This window comes from Pseudorca crassidens, chromosome 2 (genome assembly GCF_039906515.1).
Source record: "Pseudorca crassidens isolate mPseCra1 chromosome 2, mPseCra1.hap1, whole genome shotgun sequence".
NCBI classification, from domain to species: Eukaryota; Metazoa; Chordata; class Mammalia; order Artiodactyla; family Delphinidae; genus Pseudorca; species Pseudorca crassidens.
In genome coordinates this window covers 131,731,990-131,752,967 of record NC_090297.1, presented here as the reverse complement: position 1 = coordinate 131,752,967, position 20,978 = coordinate 131,731,990, and the positions used below count along the sequence as shown (strand labels likewise).

The following is a 20,978-nucleotide window of genomic DNA, read 5'->3' as shown; positions in this document are numbered from 1 at the left end:
CTTTATCCAGATGCCACATTTATAAGTGTGACCAAAAAAGGAAGATTCATTTGAAATTTTTACATTGAGTACTAAATTATGTATAGAAAATTGCACAACTCAGTATACAGCTCAAGAAATTTTTACATGTGAATACACCTGGGTGATCACTACTCAGATCAAGGTACAGAGAATTTCCAGCCCCCGTAGAAATCCCTCTTCCCAGTTGAACCTTCCCACACCCCTGCAACCCACACTCTTCTGACTTTCATCAGCTTAGATTCATTTTGCCTGTTCTTAAACTTTATATAAATAAAATCACACACTGTGTACTCTTTAGTATAAGGCTTCTTTCCCTAAAGGAAGATGACATTTTATTTATTTATTTTTACATCTTTATTGGAGTATAATTGTTTTACAATGTTGTGTTAGTTTCTGCTGTATAACAAAGTGAGTCAGCTATATGTATACATATGTCCCCATATCCCCTCCCTCTTGCCTCTCCCTCCCACCGTCCCTATCCCACCCCTCTAGGTGGTCACAAAGCACCGAGCTGATCTCCCTGTGCGATGCAGCTGCTTCCCACTAGCTATCTATTTGACATTTGGTAGTGTATATATGTCAATGCCACACTCTCTCACTTCGTCCCAGCTTACCCTTCCCCCTCCCCGTGTCCTCAAGTCCATTCTCTGCGTCTGTGCCTTTATTCCTGGAAGATGACATTTAAAAATGTCTTCTCTAATCGATTTTCAAGGAAGCGTATGCAGTTCTTTTTACTATAACGAAGCTCATTTTTGTCCCTCTCCTAGGCTGGATAGTCTACTCTTTTTTCACACTACAGAGTTTATATTCTCCCAGGGACTCTCTCCTTTCTATCACCTCCCACAGATGAAATCCTTCCCCTACCTCTGCTGAACTGCCATTCCCCAGCTGGAGAGAGCAGGCAATACCACTGACACCAGGGGAGAGGCAAGGCTGTAAACCTTGCATGTCAGCATGGTCATAAAGGAAAACCCTTGCTTGGCCAGGACAACAATATTTTGACTTCATGTGGTATTTTTCTCTGAATTGGTTGGAACACTTCAGCCATGGAAACAGTCCTCCCTTTTCTTGCCCAGAGTGGAGAGCCATTCAAGAATGCCAATTTCATATATTTCCTTGCCAGTTTAATAACCTCAGGGAAGAGGGTAGAGAGAGAAAATTTGGCTGGGGAAGAGTGAGTTGGCCGTTGCGGGTGGTACCCAGGTAAGGTGAGAGGCCCTGCACTGCAAATCACCAGTCATATCGGTGATAAGGAAGGGAGAAGGCTGTAAGGTGGCAAGGGAAGCAACACAGTTCACATGGGTGCCCCTGGACCCCAGAGGAGGCACTCCAGGAAGGAGTGGGGAGAGGCTGGGAGACAGGGCTGATTCCCTAGGAAATCCTGTTTCCTTCCTGCAGGGGTTCCTATGCCCCCTCAACCTCACAGATTCTCCTTACAGTTTCATCTCCCTTATACAGGGACTGTCTTCTGCATGTCAATCAATCAGATGACACAATTCAGGCCCAACCCTCAGACTTCTCGCAAAGCATTTGATTGGTCAGTGTCGCTGGCTCCATGTCAATGACTGTCTATACCCACTTAGGAAATGACTCTTGAGATCCCATGGTATGGAGCTTGGCACTTGAGTGCCATGGGCTGGTTCTGGCCTTTGTTCAAAAAGGGACTGAGATTGTGGTAGGAATTCAAGGTGTCCTGCATTCCTCCCAGCTCCAGGAAATTTGGTTTCCACGTCGGGCCCTTGAAGGGGACTGAAGCCTATAGCAATGGCAGAACTTTAACCCCCAGTGGTACCAAAACTGCCTCTGCGTTTCTTCTAGTTTGGTGATCTTGAGGAGTAACCTCTGACCCTTATAAAATCATTAATGAAAACACTGCTTTATTCAGAATGGTCCAACTCCTTCGCATAAAGTATATGAGTCAAAAGCTAAGAGACACTTGTTAAGTCATAAAGTGAATAGGTTTGCATTTCAAAGAATGATGGTATTGGATATTAGACAAAGCACACAGGCAGGCCCTCAACAGGACAGAGATTCTAAGACTTTTCTGATCGTCCAGTGCAAGTGCCTTTCACTTGAAATATTCTATTTACAGACTATCAGCTCCCTGTATTTTCTTTATCCCAGGGGAGTAAGAGAGGCTAAAATACCTCATTTTACAGGCAGGAAACTGCACATTAATAACTATGAGGTGAGTTGCTCAGTGTCACAGAGCAAGCAAGTCAAAGGGAAAGCAAGAATAGAACTCAGAGTTTTGAAATCATAACATAACACCCTAACATGGTGTTGGAAACACCAACAATGGTTTCCAAATGACATCTGTAGACCAGCCCCATCAAAGTCATGTAGGAACTGTATAAAAAACTAGATTGCCTACATCTCCTGGAACTGCCCTCACATTCTATATTTTTAAATTAGTCAGCAGTCTTAAAATGTAGCCAGGTTGGCAAACTACTAAAATCTATGCTACTTTCCTATGCTACTAAAAATAAACCATAGGTGTAGAAATCAGAGAGCAAAATCACCCACCTAACAACACCGGCCAAAAGGCTGGATGCTTAGACCAAACATGACAGTTACAGCCAGACAACTTGCTCTGTAAGTGGTACCATGAGGGTTTGGGGGTAGGGGAAGGTTTGTATTTATTTTCCCTCTAACTACTCCAGAGAAATCACCACAATTTCCAAGTTAGAAGATGCTTTTTCCAATTTCCAGAACTTGTGGTATCCACCTAGTGCCGAAAATCCAGCTGTGCTCTTTCTGCTTCTTACATCATTGCCAGAAATAAAGATCTTGTAATCAAAACTTGGCTGAAAGTTTGATTGATGTTGCTTGAGGCACACATGAGTCTACCCCATCCTTCTATCACCACTGCACGGTTTTCAAAAGTACTATTTATTTTCCATTGGAGAAAATAAAAGTATGATTGTTGAGTCCAAGGGAATTATCATGTCTTTACTGATCAAGGGCATCTGGTGTCTCCAATGAGTCGTCCCTCATGAGTAATAATAATAATAATAACAGAAAAACAATAAAATATTGGGCACTGAAATGCTAGGCATTGTACAGAAGGATATATATCTATATCATTTGACCCTCAAAACCATCCTGTGTGATTACGGGAGTTCCTGATTCCCTTCTCTCCACACATGCTCCTCTGTAATCATCCCCAGCTCAGCAAATGATACCACCATCTACGCCGTTGCCCAAATTTGAAACTTAGGAGACATCCTTGATTCTACTCTTTGTCTCAGTCTTACTTTTTCCCCAAGTGAGTATGATCTTATTCAATCCATCAGTAGGTCCTCTTAGTCTTGCCTCCCAAATATCTCCAGCATTTGTTCCCACATCTCTTGCATCTCCACTGCCATGAGCAGTAGCCCACGTTCCCATCTCTCAACTCCTTACTGGAGACTTCACTTCTCCTCTGGGCCCTTTCCTACCTAGTCTGCAAACATCAGTCAGAGGGATATTTTGTAAAAACAGATAAATAAATTAGAACATGTCATTTTCCTGCTGAGGACATTTCAATTGCTTCCTGTTGCATGAATAATAAAATCCAAACTTTCTCACTCACGAGGTCCCGCATGAGTTGGCCACACTTTCTCTGACCTCATCCTACATCTCATTCATCTTACTTAGTGTGCTTTGTCCACACCGGACCTAGAATCCCGAGCACAACTCAAGCTCTTTCCTGCCAAAGGAAGTTGGTACCATGCTCTCTGCTTGTGATGCTTTTCTTTTTGTTCTTTTCCTGGATGGCTCTTCTTCTTATCTAAGGATAAGTTTTGCCACCCAAGAGCATCCTTATTTTATACCTCTAATGTTTTTGGGTTTTAATTAAAGCACCTGTGTATTTTTGCATAGAATGGATACTCTGTAATTATTTTGTGTGTTGCCTGCCTCGCCCACTGGGATGCCAGCTTGGTGAGGGCAAGACCTTATTTTCTATTATATCCCCAGTGCTCAGCATAATGTCTGGTACAGAACAGGTGCCAATAAACATTGGTTCAATGAATGTATAGATGTTTATTTTATAGATGAACTAAGTAGGTTTCAAGAAGTAAAATAACTTGTCTGAGGTTACCTAATGGCAGAGCAGGGATCAGTACAGGCACACCTGTTTCACTGTGCTTTGCTTTACTGCACTTCACAGGTATTGCACCTTTTACAAATTGAAGGTTTGTGGCAACCCTGTGTTGTCAGATGATGGTTAGCATTTTTTTAGCAATAAAGTATTTTTAAATTATGTACACTGTTTTTAAAGACATAATACTATTGTACACTTAAGAGACTACAGTATAGTGTAAACATGACTTTTATGCACACTGGGAAACCAAAAAAGATTCGTGTGATTTGCTTTATCGTGATATTCGCTTTATTGCCGTGGTCTAGAACCAAATCCCCAGTATCCAGGGTATGCCCGTACCGTGGATCTGTCTGATGCCAATCCCTACGTCATAATCTGGAAGCACTAGTGTTACTAGAAATGGAGCTGCAGATAAATTACTTTCCTTTACTTTGTGCCTTTGTACAGAGTATCTCAAAGTCTCACCACACAGAATATCCCTAAAGATGACAAGGAGTAACCGCATTACTATTTCCATTACGTAGGTTAGGAAACGAAAGCATTAATTGGCTAAACGTTTTGCAGGGCACGTGGTCAGTTTCTGAAGTGAAATTAGAAAGCTTCTTCACTCAGAGCATTCTAGGCCCTTGCTGCTTACAGTGTGGTTCCCAGAGCAGCAGCACGGAAACCACCTGGGAGCTTGGAAATGCAGAATCTCAGGCTCCCACCCAGACAGACTCAATCAGAATCTGCATTTTAACAAGATCCCCACGTGATTCCTATGCACATTAAAGTTTAGGAAGTAGTTTTCTAGACCATTTTAAAAGACACGGTCCTCTACTCCACCCCAGACAGAACCATCAGTGCTTCCAAACTCCAGGCCAGCTTTCCTCTTAACAAACTGCAGACCTGGTTTCTCAAGCCAACATCCTAAATGGAGAGCAGCAGACTCCAGGCATAGCTAGTCCACAGCCGATCACAGTTGCTCTACCCTCGCTCACACCAGGCCTCCGGAGGCCCATTCCCGGTCCACTTGACTGGACAAGAAATAGTAATCGGCAGGATCGGCCCACCGGACACACGGGCTTTGACCTTTCATTTTTCCCTGACTCATAAAAATGCTTATAACTTACAAAGCTCCTCTTCCATGTCAGAGTGAGCAACCTGCTAACCCCTAAAAGCGTGTGGTCAATTCTACTTCAAAGCTCCACCCCTCACTTCTATCTTTGATCTTCCGGCTGCTAACTCTTTGGTCTCCAAATTGGCAGATGCGGTAATGCCCTGGCCCTAAGGCTGAACCCCTACCTCAAGTCTGGGGCCACTTCTTCATCTATCATTGCCTAAACTGTCCAACCCTCAGCCTCTCTCACTTCAACAGTCCCCATTTAACCTCTTTTCTACCAGTCTCTTGGCCTCTCTCACTTCAACAGCACCCATTTAACCTCTTTTCTACCAGTCTCTTGGCCCCTCTCATGCATTCTTCACACAGCTGGCAGAGCTATCTTCCTACTAAATCTGCTCAGGTTACCTCCAGACCTAAAAACATCCTGAGGTTTCTCCAATGCCTGCAATTGAAACCTTAACATTATTCTGCATAATTCTACATCTATTCCCTTCAGGGTGTGTTTGAGGTGCTGGTGATTATACTGAAATGCAGGGGTGAACTGGGTCTAAAACATGGAAACCTTAAATAGCAATCTCTTGCTTTCATTATCTTTCATCATTCAGTTGCAGCCTACCTTGGAGATGTTGTGGGTTTAGTTCCAGACCACCGCAATAAAGTGAATATCACAATAAAACAAGTCATAGGCATTTTTTGCTGTCCCAGTGCATGTAAAAGTTATGTTTACACTATACTGTGGTCTACGAAGTGTGCAATAGCTTTTATGTCTAAAAAATGTACATGTATTAATTTAAAAATACTTTATTGCTAAAAACAATGCTAACCATCATCTGAGCCTTCAGTGAGTCATAATCTTTTGATTTGAAATATTGCGAGAATTACCGAAATGTGATGCAGAGACACGAAATGAACAAATGCTGCTGGAAAAACAGCACCGATAAACTTGCTCGATGCAGGGTTACCACAAACCTTCAATTTGTAAAAAATGCAGTATCTGCAAAGCATAATAAAGCAAAGAGCGATAAAATGAGGTATGCCTGTATCTGTCCATTCATATGTTCAGTCAACAGATATTCATTAAGCCCCTAGTATGTGCCCATACATTACATTAGGTCCTGCTGTTGTAGAAACAAATATTAATACAATAATAAGGCCAGAAGACTAACCTGTGGGAACCCAAAGAGGGGCATAAGGAAGGCTATCAGGAAAGGAACACTTAAAGATGGGTCTGTTAGAGAAGGAGAAGGACCTGCCAGGTAGAAGGAGCAGCGCATGCAAGAACCAGTGGTGTGAAAGGCAGTGTGTGTTTGAAGCCTTAGTCTAAAGTTTAAATGGAAAAAAAAAACAGGCCTATATGTGGCCCCTGTGGGGGAAAAGAGCCTGGGTGGGACAAAAGTCTGGCAAAAAAGGGCCACATATTGTATGAATTCCATTTCAGAGGGTAGGATCTCTCATTTGTAAGGAATCCTTTGGCTATCTTCATAAAGTTTCTAGTTGAAGAATTCTTCTTCTAGATATTGTTATATTCCTGTTCCTGGTCAGTCCAACTCACAGGTGTCATGAAAAGTGCTCACAGGATGTCCATACATTCACACCCTCACCTGCGAATTCACGAATCCATCACTGCCCATCATTGTTGCTCTTCCAGAAAGCAAAGCTCTTTACACGGTTCCTTGTCCAGAAGTTACAGCAGTGATAAGACCTGAGTCCACCTAAGAGTTACCAGAACTTCTGGCAAGTTGTGACCTACCTAATGACTTCAGAATTTACACAGGTGAACCCTGCACTTGCCTCATCCCTCTGATGTGGGCTGGAATGGACAGGCTGATTAACATTCTCTTTGCCAGTTTTCCCTGAATGAAGAGGAAGAGTCAGAGGTCACAGTGACCTTCAGCAGGTTGTCAGTGGCTTCACTGGGTAATTCCCATCAGGAAGATGGTGTGTAGAGTGGTTAAGAGCAGATGACTTGGAATCAGGAGACTAATGCTCAAACTCCAGCTGTGGCTCTTCATATGTCTCTGACTTTTATTAAGTCACCTCATCTTTCTTCTCTCAGTTTTCCTATCTGAAAAATGGGGATAATAATAGCTTCCTTACAGGGTCCTTGGAAGATTCTATAAGTTAGTGTATATAAAGCATGTAGTACAATGACTGGTACATACAATGTTCAATAAGCCGTGGAAGTTACTCTCTCTCTCTCTCCCCCTCTGTGTTCCGTGCGTGTGTTTGTGTGTGTGCGCACGTGCATGTATGAGAGATACAAGTGTGGAATGTTAGCATTCTACTCAGTCTTTCCACCCTACTTAAGTCTTCAGATTTTTGTCCCACCCAGAATCTTTCAGGAGACAGTTCATAAATTAGCTGGGCCTGACCTGACCTTATTACTAAAGAAAAAAGGCAAGCTCTCAATCAAAATGCTCACCCGGTATGCTGAAGAAGGGCTTAGAGGGAGCCTGCGACAGGATGGGGTAGGAAAAAGGAAGTGTAGAAAGGGCATCAGGGAGAGAAATTGTGAGTTGAAGAACCTAATGGCTTATATATAACAACCCAGCACTTACTCATGCTAGATTTTTTAAATTATTTTTCCTGATTAATAGAGAGATCAGTGGTCAATATAATATCAGAGGAGAAAGGACAGTTTTACAAGACGCTCCCTAGCTTGGGATTGAAGGTCACAGGGAAAACTATAAGTTCATCAAATGCTCTGTTCAAAGTGAAGGCTGCATGCCAATCACCAGAGCCTGTGAAGCCTGCAGCAGCGAGCTGGCCTGTGCCCAGGTGTGTGTGTGAGTGTCCAAGGCTTGGAGCAGAGGTTTAGTCACTTTCATGCCAAAAGAGGCTGTAATAAATTAGCCTAAATCTCACATTATCCTACAATGGCAAGAGAATTGAGGATTCCAAGGATAAACTTTGAATGTATTTACTATAAACACTAATTATAAAGCCAGACAATGTCTTAATGGAAAGAAAACAAATTTCTATTTCTCACAGATGCATGAGTGTACATAAAGATTACAGTGTGTCCCTTAATTGCCAAATCAGAGCTAACCTGTGTGTCTCTATATACATAGGTTTAGCATCTAGTCATGTATGTATATGCACAGTGTTATGACACAGAACTTAAAAATTAGGTATATTATTTTACTGAATTTTTAAAATTACAAATCCAGGGTACTTAAGGAGTTTTAGCATTTGCCTCAACTGCATATTTCATTTCATTAGCCAAGTCTTTCTTTCCTTTCTTATGGTAGGATAAAATCAGTTGAACCTCAGAGAATCAAGCTATGGTTCAAAAAGATCAAAAGAGACTAAAAATTTAGGTAATGTCTCCAGGACATGCCCTTCCCTTCTCCTCCAAGACCAGCCTGACTGTATTTGCCCACCCTAATTTTTGAAGTATGTCCAGCTCTATCTTGCTGACGATTTAATTTCCATTTCTTTTTCTCCACATCCCCCTTTTTCCTTTTCACGGTCCACTTGAAGCCACTGTAGTATTTGGATAACTCACACTGGGATGAGATGAAACATTCAGAGGGGGTTCTGATTGGTGGAGGGAAGTACATGTATTTTTTTTTTAATTTAATGAACTTTCTCTTTTGATGTGTGTGTTTTCTTTATAGACAGGGGAAATGCACTTCCCTACCGCCCTGGTAACTGAAGACCTATACTTCCCACTTGGAATGCCACCTTCAGTCTTTCTGGTCTCTATGTTGTTTTTCTGGGGCAAAGGAACCAACCACAGGATGGGAAACAACAGCCCCTGATGAAAATGTAGCTGAGTATATTCCTTGCTAAAGAAGATGATTAGCTGTTAACCACACCAAAAGCAACATTTTACAAGGAGTATTAACCTGCTGGAAATGATGATGATGGTGATGATGATAAACAGCAGCTACTTCTGACTTGAAGTTTGATCTAAGGACTGTGCTCAGTTCTTTATATCTGTTGTCTCATTTAATCCTTAAAAAAATCTGTAAGTATCCCTCTTTCCTATTATCCGTCTGGTAAATAAAAATAGTCATGTTCAATAGAGATCAGTGACTTGAAAGGTCAAAGAGCTAATAAATAGCAGAGTTGGGATGTAAATTTATATCTCACTAATGCCAGAAGCTGCGTAATTAACCACTAAGCAAAGAGATAAATCTTGGACAAAGGAAAGACTTCCTAGAAAGCTGACTAAATTTTCTTCTTCAGACATTTTAGAGAAGTGCTTAATCTTTAAACTCAATTCTAGAAATCCTTAAAAATGTACCCAATATTCTGTCTTCAAGAAAGATCTAAATCTAATCCTCTCGGGGGTGAGTGGAGAACAATTCACCAAAACCCATCAAGAGGAAGAAATAAAACCTTGGCTATTCATTTGGATCAGAAGCTCTCCAAGTATTACCTACTAAGTATTGCCTACTAAGATCCTGTCTGTGTAGTATTTGTGTTTATAATATATTGCTGTTTCTTTTTTTTCCTGGTGGCAATAAATTTCATGTATCACTTCTCTCAATGGTGTTATACCAAAGTGTTAAATCTCCTCATTAATTCTGTTGAGACAGAAAATAAAATATAGACTTTTAGAGCTGGAAGTCACTCAAGATTTTCCATTACTTTTCAGAGGTGGAAAAAGAGGCTCAGAGAAATGCAGTAATTTACCCACGATCAAAAGCCTTATTAGCCAAGAGCGTGGGCTTTGGAGTTAGAATGGTTTTAGCACCATATATTGGCTGAGTGATCATGGGATGACTACTTAACAATACTCTGAGTCTCAGTTTCCTTATCTGGAAGAGGGGATAATAAAGTACTTAAATGTATTATTATTATATTATATCATTATATATTACCATCTCATATTATTCTCCATTATACTATTATTTTATCATATAATAAAATTTATCTGTGTCATAAGAAACGAATGGGGTAATGTATGTAAAAGCTCTTCACACACACAGCACATAGTGATGAATCATCATTATCATCATCATCATCAACCCAACAGTACAGAGTTGAGACCTTATGTGTTTTAAGTCTCTGCCACACTAAACAGTCTTCCTATGTGTACAGAGATGGGTCAGGTACACACATCTAGCTACAAAGCCCTCTTGCACCCTCCCCCCAGATCAGATCAGACAAACCTCACTGAAGGGTTTTACCAACCAAACGTTTGTCAAACAATAAATAGGCACGAGGTAAGGCCTATTTACAATGTTGCAGTCTGAACCTACATTTGTGCTTCTAGAACTTAAGAAGATTTATGTTCTTTGGAAAAGTGACCCTCAGAAGGATGGCTATTTACAGTTACTCTTAAAAAGGTATTACTACTACAGTACCTTTCAGATGGCATCTTGATGAATGACTAACTTAGAGGGAGAGGCTGTCTAAGTAAAGTTAGAAGGTTGGGACAATTCATAATTTAAATTAATTATGAGTCCTAACGAGGTTAGCCTAACCTTCACACATAAAGATAACACCTAATGAGAAAAAGGTAACCACGGGAGTGAAAGACAAGGGAGAATATAACACAGTCTTTTTGATAAAATATAAGTCATACACACTTATTTTAGCTCCCTGGGAAGTCAGGTTAATGAAACATTAACCTGATTAATGTGATTAATGATGACGTATATATGAAAGTAAATTGCATGGAAGGAAAAGAAAGGTGTGTGTGTATTACAAAATATGAATAAGGAAGAACTCCTGAAACTATCTAAACATGGCAATTTCTTTGAAGTTACCATTGTTAGTATTTTCTCTATTAACTCCAAAAATAAATAACCCTCAAAGAGACACATGAAATCTGGCATGCAAAAGTGCTGCTATAGTCATTTTTTTTTTTTTTTTCCCCCGGTACGTGGGCCTGTCACTGTTGTGGCCTCTCCCGTTGCGGAGCACAGGCTCCAGACGCGCAGGCTTAGCGGCCATGGCTCACGGGCCCAGCCGCTCCGCGGCATGTGGGATCTTCCTGGACCGGGGCACGAACCTGTGTCCCCTGCCTCGGCAGGCGGACTCTCAACCACTGCGCCACCAGGGAAGCCCAGCTATAGTAACTTTGAGAAGAGGAAACGTTACTCTGGATAGTTTTCAGAAAGTCAAAATCCCATGACTGATATTGTTCTTACACAAAGAAAGGTTTGTGCTTCTAGATTGTGCTTCTTGATTTTGGCTGCACATTGGAGTGACTTGGGGAGCTTTGCAAAAGACTAATGCCTGGGTGCCACTTCCAGAGATTCTGATGAAAGTGGTTTGGGGTTTGAGCTGGGCATTAAGATATCTGAACTCTCCCCAGGTGATGCTAATGTACAGACTGGTATGAGAACCACTGTTCTGGTGAGCTTGTTGAGAGGGAGAGGTCTAATCATTTTTCTGTTATCACCAACATGTACAGTTTGCCAATCAAGCTTAAATGTCAGCTGAATAAGTGAAATTAAAACTGTCTCTGGAGAATGACCATTCCTATGTTGCTGAGACAATTGCTAGAAGAAAAATAGACATAATATTTTTAAGGGTTCCTTCCACTCTAAAGCACTTGAAATAGAAATTTCCATACCCTCATAAGAAAAAAAAAAAAACCACCCTCTTTACTGCACCGTTTTTAGCATCAGATTTAACATTAAAATCCTATCATGAATTTTTTAATAATTCAGTCTTTTCATCCATTTAGAAACTATTTATTGAGTACCCACCAATAAATGTAGAAGCCACTGGGCACATGATGCTAAACAAACATCCATGGTCTATCGGACAGCTAATCGAACCATTTCTACTCAGTGAGATAAATGATGTTGTCAGGGAAGTTTTCTGTGCAGTGGGAAACCATGGGAGGGACACTTCCTACAGACTGGGGAGATCTGGGAGGCTTCCTAGACAAAAATCACACTTATGCTAAAAAATAGGGGAGTAGGAGTTAGCCAAGCAAAAGGCCACTGTCGGGGAGAGTTCTAGCCAGAAGGAACAGCATGTTTGAAGGCCCAGAGGCATGTTAGCCACGGTGTATATAAAGAAGTAAAAGAAGGTCCAGAGCATCAGAGCCTACAGTACAGAAGGTGTTGTGTGTTACAGCTGGAGGGAAGTGATCTCTCAGGGAAGATAGTCAGCGACAAAGGTAGGTAAGCCAGGCCCAGCTAGATCATGCAAGACCTTGAACGTATTTTAAGTTTAAGCTTTTTTATATTCTTAGATGAAATAGCAGAAAGGCTTGTCATTTAGTTTTATGCAGGGGAATACTGTAATTGGACTTGAGTGTCTTGAAGATTATTGATGCTGCAAAGTAGTGAATGTATTGAAGGGGGAAAGACTGGAGTTAGAAAGATCAGTTCAGAAGTGAAAAAGGATAGTGATCTGTCATAGAGAAATGGCAGCAGGGATGAGGAGAAATGGCCATATCTAGGAGTCAGTAAGATGATGACACTCAATGGAAGTTGATGACTGAGGGTGAAGGACATTAGAAAGTCTCAGGTTATGTGCAGGTCCCTGACCTGCCCAACCACATGGAACACAGAAGGATGTGCAGATTTGAAAGAGATTATAATAGGCTCTGTATTATATAGTAAGAGTTTGAAAGGCAGATCAGATTTCCCAAGTGGCTATATCTGTAGGCTGTTGTCCTAATGGGTCTTATGGTCCTTACAGGAAGAGACTAGATAGCAGGTGTGGTTTTAGGAATCATCAGCCTGTGGAAGGTAGTCGAGGCTATGGGGTAAATGATCTTCAGCCCAGACGAGTGTGCAGAGCAAGAGAGAAGAATGAGACACCAATATTGAAGAAATGGGCAGAGGAGAAAAAGCCAGAAGAGGAAATTGAGAAGAGACGGAGAAGAAGCAAGAAAATCAAGGGAGTGAGATAGAGCAGAATCAAGGAAAAAGTCTCAAGGAGGGTCTAGCCAACCATGTTGTAATGAAGAGCCAGTCTCCACCTTTGATGTTTGACTCTGATGGCTTTCAAGCCCCATCATATCACACATCTGAGCAAGCCTGTAAGAAAGCCTGGGTGCTTCCTCTTTTGGCTTCAGCAGAAAGTTCAAACCACGCCAGGTCCTGTTCACATGCACAAACCCTCCCCCAAGCCTCACCCCCTAACCACCATACAACTCCAGATCAGTCTCCCTTCCCTGATTGCTCAAGCCATTTGAAGACCAACTTGGAATTTTCCCCTTCTCTCCCCTGAAAGCCTCATTATGTGAGTAATACACCTTTTCATACTCTCTTGGTCAATGTGTGGCATCATACTTTCAACATCCAAACCAGACTTGGGTGGGAGGGTCCATCCTATCTCACAGGGTGACCGTGACATAAGCCAACTATTCTCACATAACATAAGGTCTAAAAAGAGTCCCTGCATTTGACAGCAGTGGGGTCCATGGCAGGCTCAGCCTTAGTGGAGAGATGGGAATAAAACCTGAGTGTCAAAGTGTGAAGGAGGGAGAAGATGGCAAGATGGAGACAGTGAATACGAACAACTCTTTCACCAAGTTTCACTGTAAAAGGGAGGGGGGAAGCTGTGGTAGCTGGAGGAGGACATGGAGTCAATAAAAGGCTCTGCTTGTTTGAATTTTAACATAGGAGAGACCCGAGCACAATTAAAGAGAAGTAACCAGGCGAGAGGAAGGAAGAGGCTTCAGATGTAGGAAAGAGGAAGGTAAAGTGATTGAGAGAAATTCTCTAGAAGGGGTACAGGATCCAGAGCAAAGGTGGAGGAGCTCATAATTCATTTTATTTAAAATTTTTTTTTTAATTTATTATAAAATATGATTATTTATTAAAAGAATCCCAAAATAGAAGACAAAAAAATCTCGCTGAGTCAACACCACTTGCCCAGAGTATTGACACTTTGGTGTTTTTTTTCTAGGTAAAAAAAAAAAATAAGCTTTTTTTGTTTTTTTTTTAACTGAAGTATAGTTGATTTACAATGTTGGGTTAGTTTCAGGTGTATAGCACAGTGATTCAGTTACACATATAATACATAAAGAATATATATATATATATATATATTCTTTTTCAGATTCTTTTCCCTTATAGGTTATTATGAAATATTGAGTGAAGTTCCCTGTGCTGTACAGTAGGTCCTTTTGGTCATAATTCATTTTAGACAGTGAGAAGGGGGAGAACATGTTTGGAGGTGTCAATTAGCTTGCACACCTGTGGTCAGACCTTTGCGCTTTAGGGAGTGAAGTGATCTGCTGGAAGTTAGGGAAGAGGTGTTACTGGAGGAGAGGAGGTCTGAAATAGCCTTCAAGAACAGAGACAGTGTTTGTCTTCAAAACACAGAAGGGTCTGGACACAGGATGGAAGGGTCACGTTCCTGTCTTACTGCCATCTTGGAGTGCTGGTCTCCGCTTGGTTTGCCTATTTCGAAAGATCTGTCTAGTTTTCTTTTATCACTCTCTGCCTCCACAAATTGGCTATGATCTCCTCCTTCTAGCTCACGTCATTATTTTTTTAAACTGTTTATTCATTTATCTCATTATAAAGTCTAGAAAACTTAGCAAATATAAACAAGCAGAAAAAGAAAAGTTATATTCCCTATAAACCTACTACCTAGAGAATACGACTATTAATATTATAATCACTTCTAGCTTCTGAAGAAGGATGATTAAAAACATACCTTTAATATGGAAAATAAGGATTGTATCATCTATAATAACTATGTTCTGCTTTTATCCACTTATTGTATTGTGAATGTTCTCTCATGTCTTTAATATTCTTCTAAACATCTTTAATGGTGACAGGATATTTCATGATATGCCCGTATAATTGTATGGCTGTACTACATAATGGGCATTCATTTTGTTTTATTGAATTTTTTGTTACTCTCCTTCTCAATTTTTCCCTCTGGAGAATCCATACAGTTTGGGTGATACTGATTCTACCCAAGACTTCAAGGCCAGGTCCTTGACCAAGGCCAAAGCCATTGCATTTTCTTGTCTTCAGGAACTAGAGTCAGTGTGAGCAGTGTCACCTTCACATCCCGGGAAGAAGGGGCAAGGGATCCAGGGGCCAGGAGAAAGGGCCTACCTGTAGTCCATGTCCTCTCCTATGCTCCACTGTAAGGAGGAATAATGTCCATGAAAGAGGGAACATGGAGGCTGTGTGCTCCTGAGGCCAGAGCCTAGGTCTTACTGATATCTTCACTCCTAACCCCGAAGCTGGCATAGAGCGCCCACGTGAAGAAGTGCCACCTGCAGCTGTGCCCTCCCTGCATCCGCAAGTGCAATGGGGCAAAGCTTAAACAGGTTGGATAGGAAGAGAAAAGTCAGATGCAGCATTTATCTTTCTCTCTTGAAACAATATTCAACAGACTTGAGAAGAAGCAGGAAGGCAATGTACTTGGCTGATATTTTGGTAGTTGTTTCCTTCTTTTAAAAAGAAATGAACAAAAAGTAATTTCTAGCATATGTATTGAACTTCATAGTTTATAAAACACTTTCAGTACATTACCTGCTTTGGGTCTCAAAACAGTACTCTTGGGTAAAAATCATTACCACTCCTCACGTCAAGGAGGCAAAAACCGAGACACGTGGATGTGACATACATTGTTCAGGGTCATGCAAAGAACAAGTGGCAAATTTGACCATCTAGGAGGTTTTTCTACTACTCAGAGAACTGCAGAAGACTAGCATGTGGCCACTCTGTCTGGGTTAATCTCCCTGTTAACTTCTCTCAACTTCTTCTCCCCCTGCCTGCATGTCCTAGAAAGAATTTTAGGGCTCCATCTGTACAACTCTGGGCTCCAAGCAAGGAACAAGGCTGACATAGTTCGTTGGGTAAACACAAGCAGCAAGTGACAGTGATTTACTCCTGACTTGCAAACTTCTGATTACCAGTCCACTGCTGGCTATGTAAACAGGTGTAAACTAAGATTAAAACCAGTTTATGCAGTGCAGTAAATAATTTAATCTCTCCTCAGCATGGTGCTTGTGAATGTAAATGTTTAAGTCCAAACCGATGCTGATGCTGTGATGCAAGCTTCCAGTTTCTCAACCAGAAAAGAAAGCTGTGCCTTGTGGGCCCCTGCTGGGGCAGGGAAGCCGGTGGAGGCAGATATGCAGACGCAGCAGGAAGCCCATCGTCATGGAGGAAGCCTCACTGTTCCCAAGGCAAAGCTCAGCCACGGGCCCAGGGGAGCTAGGAATAATGCCTCCACCTCGAATTCCTCCTGGTCCCGAGACTTTTCTCTCTCCCTCCAGTCTTCATTGCATTGTTCTGCAGACACCTGAGTTGGCTCAGGTGTGTGAAAAGTGAGGCAAGAAGAGAAGAAAAAAAGCAAGAAAACAGCAGCCTTCAGGCTGGTTGTAATGCCATTCTCACTGGAAGATGACCTGGGTACTCACTACCTGTCAATGCATGCTGACGCAAATTGATCTAGACCCTATGACCATCACGTGCAAATGTGTTTTCAGCTGTCAAAAACTGTTGACGATACCTGCTAGAGTCACTGAACCAGAATGCCGCTTCCTATGAATTTTTCGTCAGTATTTATTCATGTTCTAATTAGCCAGGCTCTTGCCTCGGGCTGAGATCTTGAGGAGGGGACTTCCCTCTCCCCCTCCCAAATATGATCTTGGGTTTTCTTGGGAGTGAAAGGCTCCCGGCAAAGCCGAACTCAATCCATCCCATATTGAGATGGCTGGATGTTGACTAGAGAAGGGCGAATTGGAGCCAGAGAGTAAGCTTCCTGTTTTTCTTTTGCTCCCTTAGAGAATTCTAGCTTACAATCAAAGTTGGTATCTCCTGGAATCACTGGTAATGCCATGGCTGGGATTATGTCAATTCAAAAAAAAAGTCTTTAAAAACATACCTACTATGATCAGATTTTGAACTATGAACTAAATCCTGGCTAAGAAATAAATCTGATTTTCTCCTTTACTGACATAATTTATGGTAGGAAAATAATAGTTACTATTTACTGAGTACAAGGAGTGTCTTCTTCTGAAAGCTTTTTGCTTGTTTTGTTTGTTCGGAAAATGTTTCTTTTTCTGAAACCATTTATTGAGCATTTAGCACAAACCGGGCACTGGGCTGAATGTGTATTATCTTGTTTAATCCTCAACTGAACACTCTGGTGAGGGCATTATCCCCAGCTTACAAAGATGAGACCCAAAGAGTTAAGTAACTTGCCTGAGGTTACTCAGCTAATAAAATGGGGAACAACTGGGATTTGAACCCCAGCATGATTTTCTTTAAAACCCTTCCTCTTAAATTATGCAGTAAGCTTTTGTTCTTTCTGATCCACCATGCTCTCTTGGTTTCTGGGTCTAGGAGTGTAAACACACAAAGTCCAGGAAAAAGAAAGCAGAGAGACTATAATTACAATATTAATAGCTAATACGTATTGAGTTTTATGCTTTAAAAATAAATTTACTGACTCCTGTTTTTTTGTTTGTTTGTTTGTTTTTGTGGTACGCGGGTCTCTCACTGTTGTGGGCTCTCCTGCTGCGGAGCACAGGCTCCGGATGCGCAGGCTCAGCGGCCATGGCTCATGGGCCCAGCCGCTCCGCAGTATGTGGGATCTTCCTGGACTGGGGCGCGAACCCGCGTCCCCTGCATCGGCAGGCGGACTCTCAACCACTGCGCCACCAGGGAAGCCCCTGACTCATGTTTTATACATACTAATTTATTTAGTTCCTACGTTATTATTATTATTATTATCCTCATTTTACAGATGAGGAAGAATGAGGCAGAGAAAGAAGACTTCCTGGCATCACATAACCAATAAATACCTGAGGTGGGGACCATCCCAGACAATTTCTCCCACAGCCACAACCATAAGCCTCCACCTGTCCTGATGAGGATGTTCTAGGACACAGTTGGATTCGGGTGATGTGTGTACTGCTTAAGAAGCTCGTAACACTTACTTTCAAGGAAAATAATAATTCGGGCAGAGATTCTTTTAAAAACACCTAGATGAGACTGTGGAATCTCCTATGAGAAAGAATATCTTTATAGAAAGCATACTTGGCCAGCCTGCCTGTCATGACTGGGGAACACACCTGTGCAGGTGAAGAGAGATTATATAGAAAAACAAACACAACAAACAATGGACAACCCAGAAGGTCTTAATATTAATTCCAAAACAGTGGTCTAGGATTTGCAAATGAAGGAACAGGAGCAAGGTACAAGGGTAGAGAGAACTGCAAAGACCAGGAACAATCCAACTTACTTCCTGACTTTATTCTCCGCACTTCCCATCACGTAGTAGCCCGGTTTGCATTTGTATCTGCAGATGGAGCCCACATCATGGTTGCCCTGGAGGCAGTGAGGCAGGAGCAAGTTGGCGTTCGGGATAACAGGGGGAACATCACACTCCAACTTGCAGTAGGCTTCAGGGAGAGACCAGAGCCCATCTTCAAGACAGGTCAGCCACGGGCTCAGTCCTGACTCCAAGAAAGAGAAGCACAAGATGCTCAGAACAGAGAGTCCAGAAATAAAACACTAGCAGAGAGAGCGAAGACCTGTCAACGTACCGTCATTCTTGGAAAGTCACGTTACTCTTTGTGGAGCAGCTTCTCTAAAACCTCAGGTCAAATGTTTATCCTATATCTTTGTGCCCACAGAGCGTCTACTGTGCTCTCTTATACAGCACAGAGGTCAGAAAGCTCTTTCATGACCTGAATGAAAGGAGGGCTACCAACCAAATCATTACCTCACTTCCTCACTATAAATAATAAAAATAGAGTAGTGACAGTATTGTGGAAAGCATTATAATAATACTAGATGACACTTTTATTGTGCTCATTATATGCCAGGCACCGCTCTAAGCATTTTACATGTATTCACTTGTGTAAACTTCAAACCTCAAACAACCCTATGAAATAGATACCATCATTATCCCCTATTTTGCAGCTGAGGAAATTGAGTTTAGGTAACTTGCCCAAGCTAGTAAGAACAGAGGCAGGGTTTGTACTCAGGCAGTTTGGATGCAAAGCTCTGCACTTCAACACCATACCGTATGCCTCAACGTCATTCATGGTTTCTCCGAGTGCAATCCATGGACACCCCACAGTAGCATCACCAACCCACCTCAGACCTACTAAATCAGAATCTGTCAGCATGAGGCTCAGGAGGTTGCATTTGTAACAAGCCTGCTCAAACACTGTTAGGCGCACCTAAGTCCAAGAGGTAAAGAGCAAGATGTGGGGTCTTCATCTCTTCCTAGCAGTACAGCTCATGTAACTATGCTCTCATCTCTAAAACAGAACGAAAAGCACCTAACTCATAGGATGGTTGTAAATATTAAATTTAAAAATGTGAATGATAAAGGGTATCTGGATTATTAATATTATTAGAAAACTGTTAGTTGGCTTGACTCCAGAGGACATAAAGTCAAATAAAAATGGGAAAGTCTAAGTTTCTTTCCTTAATGAGATCTTGAGTCAGGGCATTCTGGGACAAGGAATGGTATTGCCCTTTGGGACTTTGCTTGTGTTATCAGAAGAGGGTGATACAGCAGAGCCAAATGGGAAGGGCACTGGGGTGAAGAAAAGATCCCCAAAGTACCCCCGAAGAGAGAGAACCTGAAGAGAACTTGCATACAGCTCCTGGTTGGCCAGACAATACCTTGAAGCTTGGCTGGTGGGACACAGGAGATGGAGCAGCGTTTCAGAAAGTTTGTTCCCTCTGAGCAGGAGAAGTTTGCATAGTTCACCAAAGACTGGTCGGGGACACCACAGTCAAGGGGCATGCAGCTCACAGCCCGGTCCCAGTGCCCAGAGGAACATGTGAGCAGAATTTCCTTCTAGAAACAGAAAATTTTCTGCTGTCAAGGTGACATAAAAAGGCTTATCAAAACAGTTTCCAGGCTTTGAAAGAGTCCTGATGATTATTTGTGCAAACGTTCACAACAGGCAAAATTAGTTTGTCTTTCTCCCTCTTTATGCCTTACTGTCTTAGTGTACTATCTCACACTACCCAGGTATGCTGCTAATGAAAGGCAAATGTTAGTGTAAGGGAATCTTTAAATGAAGACACTCCTCCAGGCCAACTCTTGGCTATCCTCCACGTGCTTCTCCAGATCTACCCTTCTCCACCTTGCCCTGGGATGCTGGCTCCTGTAGATTTCATGCCTCTGACTTGTGTTTGGTTTAGCACCCAGGGCAACAGTGGCAGGAGACTGGAGAGGGAGAGAGGCAAGGGGGGTCAGGGTGCTGATCCTTGCTACTCCCTCCCTAGGGCTTTGCTGTAGGTTGGCTGCACCCTTTGGCAGCGATCTCCACACACCTCCTGCACTCTCTTCCCAGGGGTTCTGCTAACTGCTCTCTATAGTCAACTCTTCAGGCCTACAGGGGGTATCACCCCTTCACCCTGGGATTCTGCACCATCTCCTTGTAATTTCCTATATCCTGCCCCCACCTTTAGAAGTGGCCCCTTTACTGAAGTCCCTCAAATTGCCCACCTTTGAGTGTGTCATCTGTTTCCTGCTGGGACCTTTACAGATAATGCTACGAAACATAATTGTCTCCTCTGAGAATGGTGCCTAGGCTTTAAGAACCGCTGAGACTTAATGCATATGAGGCATCTTCCAAACTTTGTAGTTAAGTTTGAGAGATTCCAGCTGTTTCCCTGGGCCTGCGGTTTCTGTAGGGGAGCCCTAGAATTCATCACCATGAAATAAACGAGGAGACATTTTTTGAACACCTAGAAGGGCCAGATTCCTTACTAGGTTTGGATAAACAAGACCCTCAAGGAGCTAATAATCTACCAGCAGAGCAAATCATAGGTTGGAGCAATGTATCAGAAAACAACTGAAGGGGGAAAAACGGAAAGAAGGAGAAAGAGAGAGAGGAAG

General features: G+C 42.1%; 1 protein-coding gene across 3 annotated transcripts in view; it reads right to left on the bottom strand.

The window, feature by feature from the left end:
• The window catches only part of PAPPA2 (pappalysin 2), a 488,087-nt gene that overhangs the window by 54,895 nt on the left and 412,214 nt on the right, over positions 1 to 20,978 (bottom strand). For all 3 annotated transcript variants that reach the window (XM_067728728.1, XM_067728730.1, XM_067728729.1), the window contains 2 exons: positions 19,751 to 19,928; positions 18,354 to 18,567 (listed from right to left, as the gene is read on the bottom strand). In XM_067728728.1, the coding sequence (XP_067584829.1) occupies positions 18,354 to 18,567; positions 19,751 to 19,928 (392 nt within the window). The remainder of the gene's footprint in view (positions 1 to 18,353; positions 18,568 to 19,750; positions 19,929 to 20,978) is intronic.